Source organism: Tripterygium wilfordii, chromosome 11 (assembly GCF_013401445.1).
Source record: "Tripterygium wilfordii isolate XIE 37 chromosome 11, ASM1340144v1, whole genome shotgun sequence".
NCBI classification, from domain to species: Eukaryota; Viridiplantae; Streptophyta; class Magnoliopsida; order Celastrales; family Celastraceae; genus Tripterygium; species Tripterygium wilfordii.
Window position 1 is genome coordinate 11,043,991 of NC_052242.1, and position 18,027 is coordinate 11,062,017.

General features: G+C 35.2%; 3 protein-coding genes across 3 annotated transcripts; 1 reads left to right on the plus strand and 2 right to left on the minus strand.

The window, feature by feature from the left end:
• Positions 1 to 8,208: 8,208 nt before the first annotated feature.
• Positions 8,209 to 11,956, plus strand: LOC120008449 (lipoyl synthase, mitochondrial). Its single transcript, XM_038858771.1, has 4 exons — positions 8,209 to 8,705; positions 9,006 to 9,217; positions 9,875 to 10,254; positions 11,552 to 11,956. Exons 1-4 carry the CDS (start codon positions 8,299 to 8,301, stop codon positions 11,678 to 11,680), a joined length of 1,128 nt encoding a protein of 375 aa, XP_038714699.1. The 5' UTR covers positions 8,209 to 8,298; the 3' UTR covers positions 11,681 to 11,956.
• Positions 11,957 to 12,942: 986 nt separating this feature from the next.
• LOC120008430 (acyltransferase-like protein At1g54570, chloroplastic) lies at positions 12,943 to 14,379 on the minus strand. Its single transcript, XM_038858744.1, has 3 exons — positions 14,297 to 14,379; positions 13,669 to 13,754; positions 12,943 to 13,553 (listed from the first exon to the last, which is right to left on the minus strand). The coding sequence occupies exons 1-3, from the start codon at positions 14,360 to 14,362 to the stop codon at positions 13,253 to 13,255; spliced, it is 453 nt and encodes a 150-aa protein (XP_038714672.1). The 5' UTR covers positions 14,363 to 14,379; the 3' UTR covers positions 12,943 to 13,252.
• Positions 14,380 to 15,795: 1,416 nt separating this feature from the next.
• Positions 15,796 to 16,942, minus strand: LOC120008622 (acyltransferase-like protein At1g54570, chloroplastic). The gene is made up of 3 exons (XM_038859003.1): positions 16,860 to 16,942; positions 16,232 to 16,317; positions 15,796 to 16,116 (listed from the first exon to the last, which is right to left on the minus strand). The coding sequence occupies exons 1-3, from the start codon at positions 16,923 to 16,925 to the stop codon at positions 15,816 to 15,818; spliced, it is 453 nt and encodes a 150-aa protein (XP_038714931.1). The 5' UTR covers positions 16,926 to 16,942; the 3' UTR covers positions 15,796 to 15,815.
• Positions 16,943 to 18,027: the final 1,085 nt, after the last annotated feature.

The following is an 18,027-nucleotide window of genomic DNA, read 5'->3' on the forward strand; positions in this document are numbered from 1 at the left end:
TTTCTGGATTGAACATTTGCAAAGGTTAAAAATGGAAAATACATAGAAGATTATGTGTGATATATAATAGAGAGAAATTTTGGATTTGGGGATAAAAATTCCTAATTTTATTGGGAAATTATGGCATGAATAATTTAAGAAACATAATTTTGAAATACCATTGGTGAAATTGTTTTTATTTCAAATGGAAAATCAGCCCTTAATCTCCTCAACCCACACAAAACTTGATACGTTGCAAACTTTTTCTCACTTTTTTTCTCTCTCCACCCCACTACACACGTTGCTTGATTATTATAAGTTTTCTTTTGTGTTTGTTGTGTCATTTTCTCATTTTCCTCACGCTCCGAGAATCGAGACTTGACATGTTTATTCTCTTTTAATTTCCTCTTCCTCTCGTTTTCCTTTCTTCTTCTTTCTCTCCTTCTTCTTCCCTATTAAGACTACACCAAGGCAGCACCACTCAAACCTTCTCACCAAAACAATAAGTATGATGGTTGGTTGAGGCCACAAGAAATAAGTGCGGTGGTTGGTTGTACACTTGCACGTGTACTCGAGAGAGAGAGCAAAATAGAAAAGATGGAGGCAAATGGTAATTGGTAATTTTTGTTTGGAGTGCTTGAAAATGTATATCATTGTACACTCATAATGTAGAGGAATAGGGAGTGTGCACAAATTACAAGGCATATGGAGTGTTTAATAACCGTTGACCATTGGAGTTGTTGAGCATCCACAGTGGAGGCTCTTGTGCACACTCTCCATATGCCTCTAAACTTGTGCACACATTATCATTTCAAGTGCTTATTTCTCTCATAGCATCTTCAATGGCAAAACTATTTCAAGCCCTCTAAAATACCTTGTAATTTGTGCATATCAAATTATCAAGACTATCCTCTATGATGGTACACAATATGAAACACTCCAAACTCAAAATTTTCAACTACAATTTCCCTCTTTTTTTCCTATTTTATCTCTCTTTGCTAAATTTGCAAGTGTCAAGTGTTGATTGGTTGTGCAACTCTAAAATGTACTCTTAAGTCACTCTTGATATATCAAGAGTCCCTACAGTTTGAAGTGTGTTTCAAGTGTTATTTTTCTCTCATTGTAACCATATAACACTTGGAATTTGATGTTTTGTGTGCATGAAAAATAAGTTTCAAGTCTTCCATGGGAGATGCTTCACACCCACAATGGGTATCAATGTCAAGCACTCCAAAATCATTCAACAACCAATGACCAACCTTGAAATGATGAGAGAGAAAGAAAAGAAGGGAGAAAAATGGATAAGAAAAGTAAGCGAGTGGGTCCCGCTTGTGCACTCATAAAGTGCATTGTCAAGTGCTTGATATATAGCTCTCATTGTGGATGCAACTCTAATGGTGCTTGACTTTAAAATACTTCATTTTGACTTGGTATTTATGCATAACCAAATTCTCAAAATGTCACCTTTAGAGCATGTCCAATGGACACTTGATAACACATTTTCAAGTGTTGAAAAGTGAACTTTATGGAAAATTTAGAGTGCTAGAGTTCTACAATGGAAGAAAATGAACACTTGAAAACACACTTTCTTGATAATAACACTTGAAATATAGGTTGTTGTTAAAAATGACACTTGAAATATGAAGTATGTATATAGTTGATGAATAGTGAAGAGAGATGATGAAAAGGAAGAAAGATATGATAAAAAGGAAGAGAGAGGTGATGAAAAAGAAAAGAGAGATGATGAAAAGTATGAGAGAGAAAATAAAGAAGATGAGTATGAAGTGTTGATGAATAGTGTATATTGTGGGACCCACTCATCCAATTAAGTTATGCCATGTAGGAGAGAGTAGAAGAGAGAGAATGATTTTGAAGTGCTTGATATAGTTTTTACCACTGGAGTTGCTCTTAAATGGTATAAAATTACAAGCACTTCAAAAACAACTATCATTTACCATTTATCATTTACATCTCTTTTCTATTTTAGTCTCTCTCAAGTACACTTGCAACGTGTTAAGTAAAGTGTGGTTGTGTGAGTCTAAATTTTTCTTTCAAGTGGCTCTTGATATATCAAGTGTCCACTAAATTTAACTTTAATATCAAGAGTTTATTTTCATCCATTATGGGCATCAAGGGTTTCAAGTGCTCAATAAACCTAATTTCAAACGTCCATTGGGCATAGCAGATAGTGTAACTATGTAGGTCAATGTTTGAGGATCAAGAGGCCCTCTAGTCACAATAGTCCTTTTTCACTAAAAATTGAGTAAAATTTTATGAGAATTGTATTCACTATACCTTTACACTAAAAGGCCTAATGTTTTAACATAAACTAACATTCAAATAAATAATAAGGAAAGAAAAAGAATATTTTGTCAAACTTTGGTGTAATTGCTAAATATACTTTTAATGTCATTTTCAAGTTTTAGGCAAAGCTCATTTTTGTCTGATATATGTGTGACGTGAAAAATTGCACATGTTAAGGAATTAGTCAATACAAAAAAAAAAAAAAAATTGATAAGCAAGTCAGTTACAAAATATCGTGAAAAACATGTAAAAAAAAATGTGTATTCAATATACATTACATTAAGTTCCTGTTTGATTTTAACATAATAAAATTGTAATAGAAATCATATTACGCGTAATCGGAATTCTAAGTTTTGATAATTAAAAAATTAAATTAAACCAAATATTGGCATGTATTACATATAAAAGTAACCAATCGAGCCCTAAATGTGATGAATACAAAATATTTGATATTTCCATGAACTACTACTAAAAAAAAGAAGCAGAATCTTCTGGTATAATTTAGTATACATTAGAGAAAATAATTGCAAGTATAGTCAACAGAAAATGGCAAGATAAATTTGGTAAGTAAGAAATAAGAAATTTTAATAATTTATAACTATATTCAAAATCATAATTATAAACAGACAAAAAATGGGTATATGTCACTCTCATCTCCACAACCTTTCAATTTAGTAGGGTTTGTTTGGTCGGAATTGATGGCTTCACTTGTCATTTTGTGAGGCTTTTGACCCTTCTTCCCCTTTTTCTAGTCACTGTACAAGACTTATTTTAAAAAAAAAAACGTAATCATGTTCAATCTAACCAAATCTTTTAAAAATCTTCGTCAATTGGAATATTTTTAGAAAATTCAAACAAAATTTTATATGTTCTGTTCATAATTTTCAGTGCAAGGAGGAGGATTAGAGCCAGAATGTATGTGTTGGGAGACATTTTATCAAGTAATAACATTAATATTAAAATTATTATAGTAAAAAAACATAATCTTAAAACTTAATTAATGTTATACATATTTACTAATTACTACCCCAATTAAATCCTTAATATTTTGATAACCTAATGTCTTATACTCCTTAAAATTATTAAATATATTTATATTGTGACTTGAAGTTGGAGTGATTAAAGGTTCTATCATTTTTTAGTAATCGAAAACGACACCATACAAATTTGCTTTTTCAACATTATATGAGTATAAGTTCGGACTGTCAGACCCGCGCGTATAGAAGTTTCTCACTTAGGATAGTTTGGGCCAAAACCCAACGTGTGATCACAATTATATTGCTCTCAATAGAAATCGAACTCAGAAGAGGTTCAATCATGACTTTTAATCAACTTGTATCCATAAAAAAAGACTAGTATATATACATGAAGAGACAGCTTGTGTCATCCAAAGTCTTAGATTGAATAATTAAAATTTCAGATGGTGATATTACCAAATGTTTTTAAGACATCTATTAAGGGATGAGTCAACACCAACCTATGTGTGATTAGATAAAACCATGTGTACCATAAATTAAGAAAAAAGATAGGTCATATGGTGAGCCCATCACCAATTAAAAACATGCACAACCAAACCTAACCCAAGAGGAAGCCAACAACCCAATCTTTGAATAACCTATTTTGTAACCACCACACCATGTCCAGCTCAACTCTCATGGACTCATCCTTTTATATATGTATTCTCTTACAGAAAAACTGGACAAAAGAAAATGGTAAGATCAATACAATTTCCCAGATCTTAGCATCATCATCATCATAGTCTTTATCTAAAAAATTTAAAGTGAGCTATATGTGTTTATGAGAATATCAACGAAAGCCCATCACATATATTTGTTTTCTCCATTCATTAATTTCCGATAATTTATGAGGAAATGACCGAGCTAAAATACAAAGCAATCCCCTTTTCAATCTTATATCCATCTAAAGATACTTCTTAGATAAGAAAAAGCATGTTTAACACAAATACAACAGGTGGGTCATGAAACTGTTCTTCACCCACTTTTCTGATAACTTTTACGTTATGCTTACACTCAAATAGAAATCCTGAAAGCGAAAACCATCAATCAAAGAGATGTGGATGCTTTTCCTTGTTGTATTGTAGTTACTCTTTGACCAAAATAGCATCAATCATATATTTAACACCATCTCACTAGTTGAAAAAGTGAAATCCATCTTCCACTCTGTGTAAGGAAACAAAAGGAGAAGCTTGTCCAATAATAAGTAACTTAACCAGCACATAGGTAGAATTAAAACACCACCATAACATTCAAAAAAGAGTCAAAGTTTTGGTCTAAAAAAGCTCAAACTCTATATGTTCCTTTACAATTGAGGAAAGGAGACTAAAAGAACTATAATATACTAAGGAGTTTGACAAATATAGTTTGCAACATTGTTGGGAGTTGTTTTGTTTAGTTTGCAAAATTGTTCTACCGGGAAGCAACTCTTTGCAACCATGTCCATAAATTAATGTAAACATAAGTTACAACTCCACATCAACAAAGGTATTGCAGAAAACCAAATTGCACACATACAAGTTCTCAACCACTGCCTAGGTTCTCCAAAACTGAGGTGTTGTCGTTCCTGTGTTTTTTGGATTCTTTTAATCCATATCTTTCTTCTTCTTCCTTTTCTCCTTTTTCTTGCTTGGAATTTCAGAATCTTCTTCATCTTGATCAACATGTTTTCTCTTCTTTTTCTTCTTTTATCCAGCAGCAACATTGTCCTCCTCCTTATTTTACACATCATCGTGAATACATGAAATCATTATAATCCGAGATCCTTGCTAAACGTTAAAGCTGATTTGAGTTTATGTATATATATATATATATCTTAAGTTTATGGATTGTATAACTTATAAAATGCTATATGTTATTTCTAGAATTCATTAACTTAATTTTTTTTTATTTAATAGATAAAAACAAGTAAGTATACTAATAGTTATTAAAAAAGACTAGTTGACGTAGAAACACTTCATTCTTCACTGTGAAGATTTCAAAGATGATCGATAAGGTAGCGTTGGAGTTGAGAGTGAACTTCTCTATCTCTTATAAGATAGTGATGACCAACGAAGTTCATGACTTTAGGCGTGTCGTTTGACATTACTGCTAAAATAGGACTTTCATTGATTTGTTCGTAAGTAGAGATATGAATCTACTTATATGAATCTCTCTCTTATCTTTGACAATCATATTATGCAATATGACATATGCAATCATGATGTCGTTTAGTGTATTAGTCTTAAGAAATCCAACAGGAGTACGCTTAATTGCAAAACGTGCTTGAAGGACTCAAAATGCACGTTCAATGTCCTTTCTTGCAGATTCCCGACATTTGATGAAATGCTTAAGATTGTCTGTTGGTGGTGCATGAATTGTTTTCACAAACGTAACCCAAGTAGGATAGATTTCATTTGCTAGGTAATATCCCATTGTGTAGTTATGCCCACTAATTGATTAATTGAATAATTGACTACAGGAGCACGCCCCATGGCTAGGTCTTGGATCACAGTAGATCGTTCCATGCCCACGTGTTCCCTGACGTCCTTGTCTTCTCACTGACTTGTTTCTTATTGGATTGGCTACGATATCATCAAATCGATTTCTCTCACCAAGCTCTTCCATGATGTTTCGACAAGACGACAACTAATTAGTTGCTATGGTGGATGCAACATCATTCACAATACCATCGATGGCTGCGACGGCTCTTCTAGTCTTATGTAAGACTACATCAATTAAAAGTAATAGCATATTTGCATTGGTTTCCAAATATATGCTAGGTTTAGATACTTACAACTCTCTGAAGCTTGTTCACTTGAGGCTTATACTCCTGTCGAGGACGCTTTGGTAATATGCTGGGTGGCGTGATATGACGACACGTAATGGATAAATACCACTATATATACTCTTCGTTCTTGATACTTTGTAATTGAACTATTACAATACGCACCGCTCATTCATTCCATTAGGCTATTCACAACTCATTTTTGGTAGTCCATTTACATCTGATCTACCTCTACACGAAAGGTAATATAGATTGTCACCGGTCAACCGAATATGGGATGTGTTACAGATGTCTGAATTGTCTCATCACGTAGTTTGGACAGTGCAACTCAATCATATCCAAGCAAATAAGTGGTATTGATGCTTGCCAAATAACCCGACCTCTCCAGGCAAATAGGTGGCGCTAATCGAAAACGAGCATGCGTGTAGTTTAGTTTCATATTTCTTACTTCTGCTTCTCTTTATGTCTATTAGTGTAACATTTTTTTTACAATCATTTTCAATATATTAATTTTTGGCCTTTTGACCGTTTCAATTCTTATTTATACGAAGCAAAGAAAATCTTCACTTTTCTACCTTTTGAATAGATGAAAAGTGTGAGAAAATTTGTTCATTTAGTATGACCTCATGTTGGTGCTGCTTTTGTTTCTCTATGTGAAGTAAGTGATGTTTTGACATTCTTCCATAATTGCATTTCTTTTGGGTGGAACTAATAAATTAAACTCTATCAATAGAAAATCACATGCAAAGGTATTTTGTCACTCTAAGTTGTTTTTTTCTGGTAATGACATGCTTTTGGTATTGAGAATAACGTTTATTTTTAATGAAAGACAATTAACGCTTCCATTTTGTTTTATTGCAGAGATTTATTAAGGGCACATATTGCTAGAATATGAAATTTCTACTACTAATTTTCTTTTTCTTTTATAACAATATCTGAGGGATTAGAAGGCTATTCAATGTTTTATTTCCTTGACTAATTGAGATTCAATCAATGTTCTCAATTGTGATTTTCTGTTCGCAATGGAAATTCTAGGTCACAAACCACAAGCTACTATTCGATTACGATTTTGATTTCGTTTTTCCTCAATCAATGCTTTCAATCTTGGGAGAAACTTTTGGGTCGATCGTGAACTTAGGTCTACTTCGTTGGTTTTACTAAAATGTAAATTAGTTTTTCTCTATAATGTCCATATTGCATATTGGAATTCATTATTATGACTATTAATATTTTTCATAATTGTTGCAATATTGTAGAACAACAAATTAAAAAATGCATTGACCAAGTACAACATAAATAGTGTCAGCATTCAAATATATGGAAGTTTAAGCTTCAAGTATACCACTTTAACCATGCTATTGCTTTGAAAGTGCGAGTGACTTTCTTTCTCTAGGTGATAATCATGGATATTCATACCGGAATCAAAATGCTTTTCAGTGAGTTGGATTTGAATGAAGCAGTGGAAAATCTACTTTGAAATATGCAAACCAAATATTTCGCTTTCTTGAAGTGATGAGAATGCATGTAGTCTAAAGAAAACAGATACAATTCATGACTTCATGTACTCATCTATAGATATTTGTAGCCATCTAAAGAATTATTTCTTTTTTTTTCTTTTTTTTTGAACTTAAAAGGGTGGGATATTGTAGATTGAATACTAAAGCCAAGAGCGATCCCTAATTAGGCGTTAAAATATGTATTATGTAAACTAATACAAATAAACAACGAAAATTTCACAAATATAAACAAGTTCATAATTCATACAACATAAAATTCATAAGATGCCGCGTGTAGCAAGGGTTACACGACTAGTTATTAATAATAAAGGAGAAAAAAAGTGTTGTATATGGGGTTTGAACTTGAGCAACACAATATACAAGTTGTCAACCACTTGATTTAGTAACAATCAAACCGGTCGAATCGCGAATCGCGATGAACTCTGGTTGAACCAGTAAATCGAAATCTATGGGCATTTTTTAATTACTCCAGTTTCCCAATTTTAATACACGGCTAAATTTTCTTTTAGCCTGTTATTGGGCCCTAATTTTGTCTGAAATTAAAGAGATTGGGAAGACCGGGCCGAGCCGAGCCCAGCTGCCCATCGGCCATGATCAACTCGATAATGAGTGGGAATAATTTGGCGTCCGTTTTCATGAATTGTAGAAATCCTGATTCTGTCCCTCGTTATCTTCCTCCGACGAGAAGAAGACCGAGAGAGACACCAAATCGAAAACAATGCAACGCCGCAGCGTCTCCGCCGTAGTACAGGCCGCCCGGAGATCCTTCTCTACCGCACCAACCACCACCCCTCAATTCCCTCGAACCCTAGCTGGGCTCAGAGACCGATTGGCCTCGGAGACCTCCTCTCTATCTGATTTCATGAACCTGCAGTCCAATACTGGCTACTCCGTCGAGGTTGGCACCAAGAAGAAACCTCTCCCCAAACCCAAATGGATGAGGGAGGCCATCCCCGGCGGCCAGAAATACGTCCAGATCAAGAAGAAGCTCCGGGAATTGAAGCTCCACACAGTTTGTGAGGAGGCCAAATGCCCCAATTTGGGTGAATGCTGGTCTGGTGGTGAGACCGGTACTGCCACTGCCACCATCATGATCCTCGGCGATACCTGTACCCGCGGTTGCAGGTTCTTAATTCTTATTTTGATTTCCAATTGTCTTAATATTGATTAATAAGCTAGATATGAAATGGGTTACGTTTCAATCTTTGAGGTGCTGATAATTCACACACATTTTTGTTTGTTTGGTTAATAGCTTTGCAGTTCGCCTCCATTAGTTGAATGCTTGAAAAATAATGTGTGAAATTGGTTTCGTGATTATGCTTCTGATTTTATGATTAATAATTTCAGAAATTTATCAAGAAATTTAGACTACTGTATGTAGGATACATGGAACACTTAAACCAACATAGATGGCTGAATTTTCAGGTTCTGCAATGTGAAAACATCGCGAACTCCTCCTCCGCCTGACCCCAATGAACCTTCCAATGTGGCTGAGGCAATTGCTTCATGGGGTTTGGACTATGTGGTAATCACTAGTGTGGATCGTGATGATTTACCTGATCAAGGAAGTGGTCATTTTACTGAGACAGTGCAGAAGTTGAAGATTCTAAAGCCAAATATGCTTATCGAAGCATTGGGTATGACATAAGATGATATAGTGGTGTTGATCTTGTTAATGCATAGATAGTTTATTGGAATATCTGTTCTGTGATTCTGTATCTTTATTATTGATATAAAAATCCTTTAGCAGTTTAAACTGAAAATTGTCCACAATAGCTCTACATAGCATATCAGTTTCAATTGCCTATGGCAATCTTCCAACTTGGCTATTTTGCTTCTTCATTCTTGGTTTACTTATGAGTTCTCATTTTATGGCTAGAACTGGCATGACCTGCTGGCTGAAATTCTGGTTGCGCATTAGATATTTAGATGTTCATCTGAAATTTAATAATGTTATTTTTTTTGACAAGTAAAATTTAATAGTGTTACTTAATCTCTAAAAGGTCCCTAGGTGGCTGCTTGAACCTTCAAAGAATCTTGTCCATTACTTAAAGAGCTTCTTATTGTTTTGTGAACTTAAAATTACTACTTTTGAACGAGTTTATGGTCTGGACTCTGGAGTTGAGATATATTTGAGGGCAATGCTGTGGGAAATACGGAGTTACTTTTTGATGAGGTCCACAATCTTATGGAAGTGCTTGTTTCTTGATTATATGCGATTGATTCAGAAGTGATATCCTTACCTGTTAGTTCAGTTTCCTCTGTAACGTTGCTTGTCCTCTACGATTTTGTAGTTCCTGATTTTCGGGGAGATCCAAGCTGTGTGGAGAAAGTTGCGAAATCTGGATTAGATGTCTTTGCTCACAATATTGAGACTGTTGAGGAGCTTCAAGATGTTGTAAGGGATCGTCGTGCAAATTTTAAGCAATCTTTGGATGTTCTGACACTGGCCAAAGACTGTGCTCCTGCTGGAACACTTACCAAGACGTCAATCATGCTGGGTTGTGGGGAAACACCTGATCAAATTGTAAAAACAATGGAGAGGGTGAGAGCCGCAGGTGTTGATGTGATGACATTTGGTCAGTATATGCGGCCATCAAAGCGCCATATGCCGGTTTCTGAATATGTGACACCAGAAGCATTTGAGAAGTACAGAATCCTTGGCATGGAAATGGTATGCCTCAACTTCTTATAAGGTTTCATTTATACTATTTGATCCTTTTGCCCACAGTGTAGACTGTTTGGTTACCAGTACTTGTTTGCACACAATTTCTGTCTATGATTTTGCTTTTATCTATCTATGTGTTCTACGTCACTAATTTCTGGCATTAGGACTGATGAAATATTTATTGGATAACTGGATACTGCAGCGGCTGTAGTTTGATATACACTCTTTTCTGTTCTATTTCTCTGTTCAATCAGACGAAAGCATTTGTAGCATTTTTTAAAAGTATTTATACCAATTTTCAAGAGGCTTCTTTAACATTTCCGTCCCATATTCACTTTAATTGTTCTCGTTATCTAGCACTAGTATGTGTTACTGCAGTTCTATCTTCTTGTTTGATTTTCTGTTGAATGGAAGGAATTTGTGCATTCTTTGGTCTCATATAATGGATCGATATTTTTTTAGTCTGTTATGTAAATGCCCTCATAGTTGTGCCGCTGTTCATAATGGAAGGTTATCCCTCCAAGCGCATGTGCATGCATGATGCATGTGTATCTTGGTGGGGTTGGATGATCCTTGTAGTGAAGAAACTCAATTTGGCATTTGATATTTTGCCAAATTCATTAAGTTCCACAACTAAATTATTTGGAGCATCCCCTTAGCCCCTACCTCATTCTGATTATCAAGTGAATAATGAAATTTTATATACTTTTTTCACTTGAGTAATCTACTTTGTTGTTCAATCAACATCGTCATCATCATCGAAGCTTCCCAAACAATGTTTGGTTCAGCTACATGAATTCATACAAGAAATTGGTAAGAATTCATCACATGCTGATTTTACTTTGATATTCAGTCCTATCCAAAGTCAGGCGCTTAACTCCTTTTCAGTTCAGGACGTCCTTGTAAACCTAGGAGAAATAGCATATTTGCACCATCCGTCCTCATCATTCTGCAGTTTTTTGTATACCCCAATAAATCACCATTTAAGCATGTTTCTGCCACTATTTTTTTTTTTGAAACCGAATTTTTAAAGCGTTTCTGCCATTAATATCTCTTCCTTTGATTTCAATTTTTCTTTGATACACTCTTGACAATCCATGTGAGGTCTGATTATCTATGAATATGCCACAAAGATGTCAAAATCATCTGTTTCGTATATGCATTGGATGCAACTTTATGCTGGTTTTTCTATACCGAAATCACTTGTCAAACAGTGTATTTTTGATGTTGCTCACTTTAATTTTCTGAAATTACTATAAAATTGCCTGTGTTTCTTATCATTTTCATTCTTTGAATGGGACAGGGATTTCGATATGTGGCCTCTGGTCCCATGGTCAGGTCGTCGTACAAAGCAGGTGAATTCTATATTAAATCCATGATAGAATCTGATCGTGTTCTTGTTGCATCATCTTTGCAGCCTCTGGCCTATTGAATACATCCTCCCTCTCTGTAACATTTTATTGGACACTGATAAACTCATTGGCTTCTATGCTTCTAGATTTTCTTTATTTTGAGGGGCAGAAACTGAATGAGCCCTTACATGCTTAAAGGAAACTCTGTAAATTTAATAATGTATTAGTGGTCGTGAGCATTGATCTCATTTGGGTTGGGGCTCATTTTTGAATTCTACTACCAGTTGTTTATTCATTTTTCTTGTGTAATTACAAGGTTTTGTCCTGGCAGCCTTTTCATCTCGAATTTGCCTTCAGTTCACTGCTGTATTTGGTTGTTTTGTTGCTTTTATCAGACATTGAACGATTTGCCTTCGCAACACTTGGTTGTCAGATGGTTACGGTTGTTTTTTTTTTTTTTTTTCCTCTGGATCTTGATAGAGATATAGTTCAAGACGAAGAAGAAAGCCAACTCTGCTTGCTCCATTTGTTGTTTCACTTTCTCATCGAGCAATGCTTCGATTTCTTCAACAACGCGATGGTCTTTTTGAAAATAGAGATTTTGACTAAAGTGAAGGTGCATCAGTATCTCTTCTGAAAAATTCAAACCTCTTTGTTTTCAACAAGGAGCTTTCAAGGGAAGTGGCTTTGTAGGTTTACAAATAATAAAACATCATTGTTTAATAAGAGGGCTCTTAGGACATTTGTATGGAAGAGATGATGAGATTCTTTTATGGCATGTCAAATGGGCTGGTGATTTTCCTCTCTTGGATAGGGTCTCAGACCTGTTTAATTGGTTGTTTGGTTTGTTGCCCTTTCATCCCCAAGTCTTTTTTTTTTCCTTTTCTTCCCTCCAAATCCCTCAATCCAAACACACTCTAAATGAAAGCAACATAATTCCTTAAACACACTCTAAATGAATCTTTGAACAGGATGAGAATTATTTCCAATGAAAACTAAATTCTATTTCAAGAAACCAAACAATACAACTGAGGCAAACACCACACTACAAAGAAAGTAATCCTTTACCGTCAATATATTCCATAAATAGGTACAATAATATTCAACACCACTAGCATTTATAAAACGTAAACAACTCTTGTGCACAAACCTCTAACTATGGAGGCTGAGGAATATTCTATTGAGGCCACCCTTGAGGTATGGGGAGGCCCCGTAATTATCTGATATCTTTGCAAGTGTCAAAGTAATATGATTCAGGGCAAAACCATGGACACCCTAGTGAAAAAACAAACCAACACTCAATAACTTGCCTATAAATAGATATATACAATAACTGCACATATGCATTAAGAGCCATTCAGTGTGGTATTTATGTGCCAAACCCTACACACACATTTCATCTGGTTGACTTGATACTGACAGTAACCAAAAAGCTAGAAAGTCATATTTCATATGAAGATTTTCTCTTCTATCAAAGAAAAACATGAAGATACAGAGATGAATATCACAAATCTTCTATGGAAGTAAAACATAAAGGTATAGACATTTACTAACTTGTGAAGATCTCAGCATAATGCACTTCTCTACCTTGTTGCGTACAAATCATATAATGTTCAGACCGACAAGAGCAGATGTAGAAAAAAAAAACTTTTTCAAGGCTTAAATGCTGGAACTTCATGTAAAGGAGAATGCAACATTCGGTACAATGTTCTGTCAAGAGTATTTCTGTAAGGATCCTCTTCTCGCTTCTTCAACAGATAAGCAATGTTGCTTTCAACTTCGTATTTTATCTGATCGTACAGTTGTTTCGCATTTTCTTTATCTTTCAGTGCCTCTTCCATTCCCTTTGTTTCTATAGGCTTCCTGAATAGATAGTTAAACCAGCCATATATCTTCGGCAAAATGCCTGGAACAAATATATCTTGGCTGGCTACTTCCCCAAAACTCTCGTCTCTATAATTAGACATTACGCAATGTCAATAGCACGAAGTCTTTCTATCACAGAAAGAATTGACTAACATCGTATTTGCTTGTACGCAAGTGAAAAAAACACTGGAAGAATAATCACCTGATTCTCATTGATTTACGACTGGCATCCCTGATATAGTCATTAAGCATAGGAATTTTCATATAGTCATTGTAATCAAGAGCCAGCTGCCATATCAGATAACAGAGACAAATTGTTGTACAAATTAGAGGCATATGTAAAATGTCAATAAAAAATCTTAAGCTTAAAATAAGAAAAAAAAATGAAACAGTTGAAGTCTTCCAACCACAGAAGGTGCATTTATTTTGTAATCTTCAGTTGAAAATTTTGATCTTTCTAATCAGACCCTCTTTATTGATTGTTAGCCATACCAATATGTTTGACGCCTAAAAATAAAACCCATGTTATTTCTCTCCTCCAAGGAGCCGGACACCATATCATGAGAAATTCCATTTTAGCTGATATGATATATTTCTATCAATTTTGCTATCTACTCCATCAACTTCCAAAGGTCTCACTTAAATGTTAGAATTCAAAGCCTAATCAACACGACATTCGTTTTCTTTCAAGTAATAATACCACAAATCCAGTATAGCCCCTACCGTATTAATTTTAGTAATCTAGGTTATAATCACAGAATGATCTACGATTAGAAAAAGACCTAATCAATACACCAGTTGCTGGGGACAAAAGAAGTGCATTGGCTTACTTCAAACATATCATCTTCTCCTATAGCCCCAAATGGTACAATCGTGGCCCCAAACCGTGCTGTCATTCTCACGAATTCTGGTTGATTCGGCCGAAATAACTTCTATTCTTCACCAAGGCCATAGCAGAATCACACAAGCTGAGGAATAAAACTTTTTTGAATACTATGGAGTTCGTAAATAACACATAAAAAAAAGGTAAGAATAGATTATGATATTTGACCGACACCAAAGTGTGTGTGTACTTACCCCAAGTGTAGGGTATCGTCAAGTAATAAACCGGTGAGTCCGGTATCGATCCACGAGGAAGCAATGCAAATTTGAAGTGAATGATATGCAAATGACTAGCTAACACTAATAAACACAATGAATATCAAATAAAAGCAAGTAAAAGAAATGGGCCGAATGACTCGGTAGCATGAGCGATTTTGTAATCAAAGTAAGCACAAATTGGATTTAAAACAATTAATTAAAAACCTAGTCTCTAATCCGTCCCGGTGGCTACTCGGTTCTCATACTCAAGGTATCATTGCAAACACACACAACCATACACAATGCATTGTGTGATACTATCAATCATGCATATGCAAAGAGAATTAGGATATAAGACTTCAATTCATACATGTAGGCCATCGGGTCTCTTAATCTACGATGAACACAAAGGGATAAGCACCTAATATTATGGATTAATGTTCCCCCTTGGGGCTCGGCTCGGCTAACACCCTAGTTTCACACTCAAAGATCAATTAACCATAACTCTCCCATGCACATTCCTAAATTAACCCAAAACCCCATCATCAATACACATAATTAATAGCTATGCAATGGAAAACTCAATTAATTAAGGAAATCATGCAATGGATTTAACCATTCTCAATCAAACACATTAGATGCAATCCCTAGACTAGACAATCCAAGAATACAATCAAATATGTCATTCTCATATATCCACTCACACAACTATCACGAAATTAAAAGAGAAGAATCGAAGCTACGATTCTTTGAACATACCTTGAGTAATCGAAACCTTGCATCCACCTTTCGGGATTAGAAACTAGAGAAGAGAACTACCCACTCATGATTGTTGCAATAAACATTCAACCTATTGTCATCTAAATCAGAGTTTATACAAAATCAAGAGAAAGCACCAAAAACAACAAAGAAAACTTAGACAGAGAAACTAGATCTACACTGCTCCTATGGTGGCTTCCTCTTGGAGAAGTCAATGAATGAGAAAGAAAACCCCAATCTTAGGGTTTTCCCCTCTTTTTACAATAGAAAATACGTAACTACCCTTATAAAATCGTTCCCCATTGGTTACATACATGATTTACCCCAAATGCCCTTGAAATTTTGGTGCAGAAAATTGCAGATCCGCGGTAGGTGTCCGGACGGCTTCGGAAGGTGTCCGGACACCTGGGCTTCATCAAGTCTTCGTTATAGCCTCTGTCTCATTTTTCAAAGGAAGTGTCCGGACACATAATGTGGGTACAAGAGCAGATGTAGAAAAAAAAAACTTTTTCAAGGCTTAAATGCTGGAACTTCATGTAAAGGAGAATGCAACATTCGGTACAATGTTCTGTCAAGAGTATTTCTGTAAGGATCCTCTTCTCGCTTCTTCAACAGATAAGCAATGTTGCTTTCAACTTCGTATTTTATCTGATCGTACAGTTGTTTCGCATTTTCTTTATCTTTCAGTGCCTCTTCCATTCCCTTTGTTTCTATAGGCTTCCTGAATAGATAGTTAAACCAGCCATATATCTTCGGCAAAATGCCTGGAACAAATATATCTTGGCTGGCTACTTCCCCAAAACTCTCGTCTCTATAATTAGACATTACGCAATGTCAATAGCACGAAGTCTTTCTATCACAGAAAGAATTGACTAACATCGTATTTGCTTGTACGCAAGTGAAAAAAACACTGGAAGAATAATCACCTGATTCTCATTGATTTACGACTGGCATCCCTGATATAGTCATTAAGCATAGGAATTTTCATATAGTCATTGTAATCAAGAGCCAGCTGCCATATCAGATAACAGAGACAAATTGTTGTACAAATTAGAGGCATATGTAAAATGTCAATAAAAAATCTTAAGCTTAAAATAAGAAAAAAAAATGAAACAGTTGAAGTCTTCCAACCACAGAAGGTGCATTTATTTTGTAATCTTCAGTTGAAAATTTTGATCTTTCTAATCAGACCCTCTTTATTGATTGTTAGCCATACCAATATGTTTGACGCCTAAAAATAAAACCCATGTTATTTCTCTCCTCCAAGGAGCCGGACACCATATCATGAGAAATTCCATTTTAGCTGATATGATATATTTCTATCAATTTTGCTATCTACTCCATCAACTTCCAAAGGTCTCACTTAAATGTTAGAATTCAAAGCCTAATCAACACGACATTCGTTTTCTTTCAAGTAATAATACCACAAATCCAGTATAGCCCCTACCGTATTAATTTTAGTAATCTAGGTTATAATCACAGAATGATCTACGATTAGAAAAAGACCTAATCAATACACCAGTTGCTGGGGACAAAAGAAGTGCATTGGCTTACTTCAAACATATCATCTTCTCCTATAGCCCCAAATGGTACAATCGTGGCCCCAAACCGTGCTGTCATTCTCACGAATTCTGGTTGATTCGGCCGAAATAACTTCTATTCTTCACCAAGGCCATAGCAGAATCACACAAGCTGAGGAATAAAACTTTTTTGAATACTATGGAGTTCGTAAATAACACATAAAAAAAAGGTAAGAATAGATTATGATATTTGACCGACACCAAAGTGTGTGTGTACTTACCCCAAGTGTAGGGTATCGTCAAGTAATAAACCGGTGAGTCCGGTATCGATCCACGAGGAAGCAATGCAAATTTGAAGTGAATGATATGCAAATGACTAGCTAACACTAATAAACACAATGAATATCAAATAAAAGCAAGTAAAAGAAATGGGCCGAATGACTCGGTAGCATGAGCGATTTTGTAATCAAAGTAAGCACAAATTGGATTTAAAACAATTAATTAAAAACCTAGTCTCTAATCCGTCCCGGTGGCTACTCGGTTCTCATACTCAAGGTATCATTGCAAACACACACAACCATACACAATGCATTGTGTGATACTATCAATCATGCATATGCAAAGAGAATTAGGATATAAGACTTCAATTCATACATGTAGGCCATCGGGTCTCTTAATCTACGATGAACACAAAGGGATAAGCACCTAATATTATGGATTAATGTTCCCCCTTGGGGCTCGGCTCGGCTAACACCCTAGTTTCACACTCAAAGATCAATTAACCATAACTCTCCCATGCACATTCCTAAATTAACCCAAAACCCCATCATCAATACACATAATTAATAGCTATGCAATGGAAAACTCAATTAATTAAGGAAATCATGCAATGGATTTAACCATTCTCAATCAAACACATTAGATGCAATCCCTAGACTAGACAATCCAAGAATACAATCAAATATGTCATTCTCATATATCCACTCACACAACTATCACGAAATTAAAAGAGAAGAATCGAAGCTACGATTCTTTGAACATACCTTGAGTAATCGAAACCTTGCATCCACCTTTCGGGATTAGAAACTAGAGAAGAGAACTACCCACTCATGATTGTTGCAATAAACATTCAACCTATTGTCATCTAAATCAGAGTTTATACAAAATCAAGAGAAAGCACCAAAAACAACAAAGAAAACTTA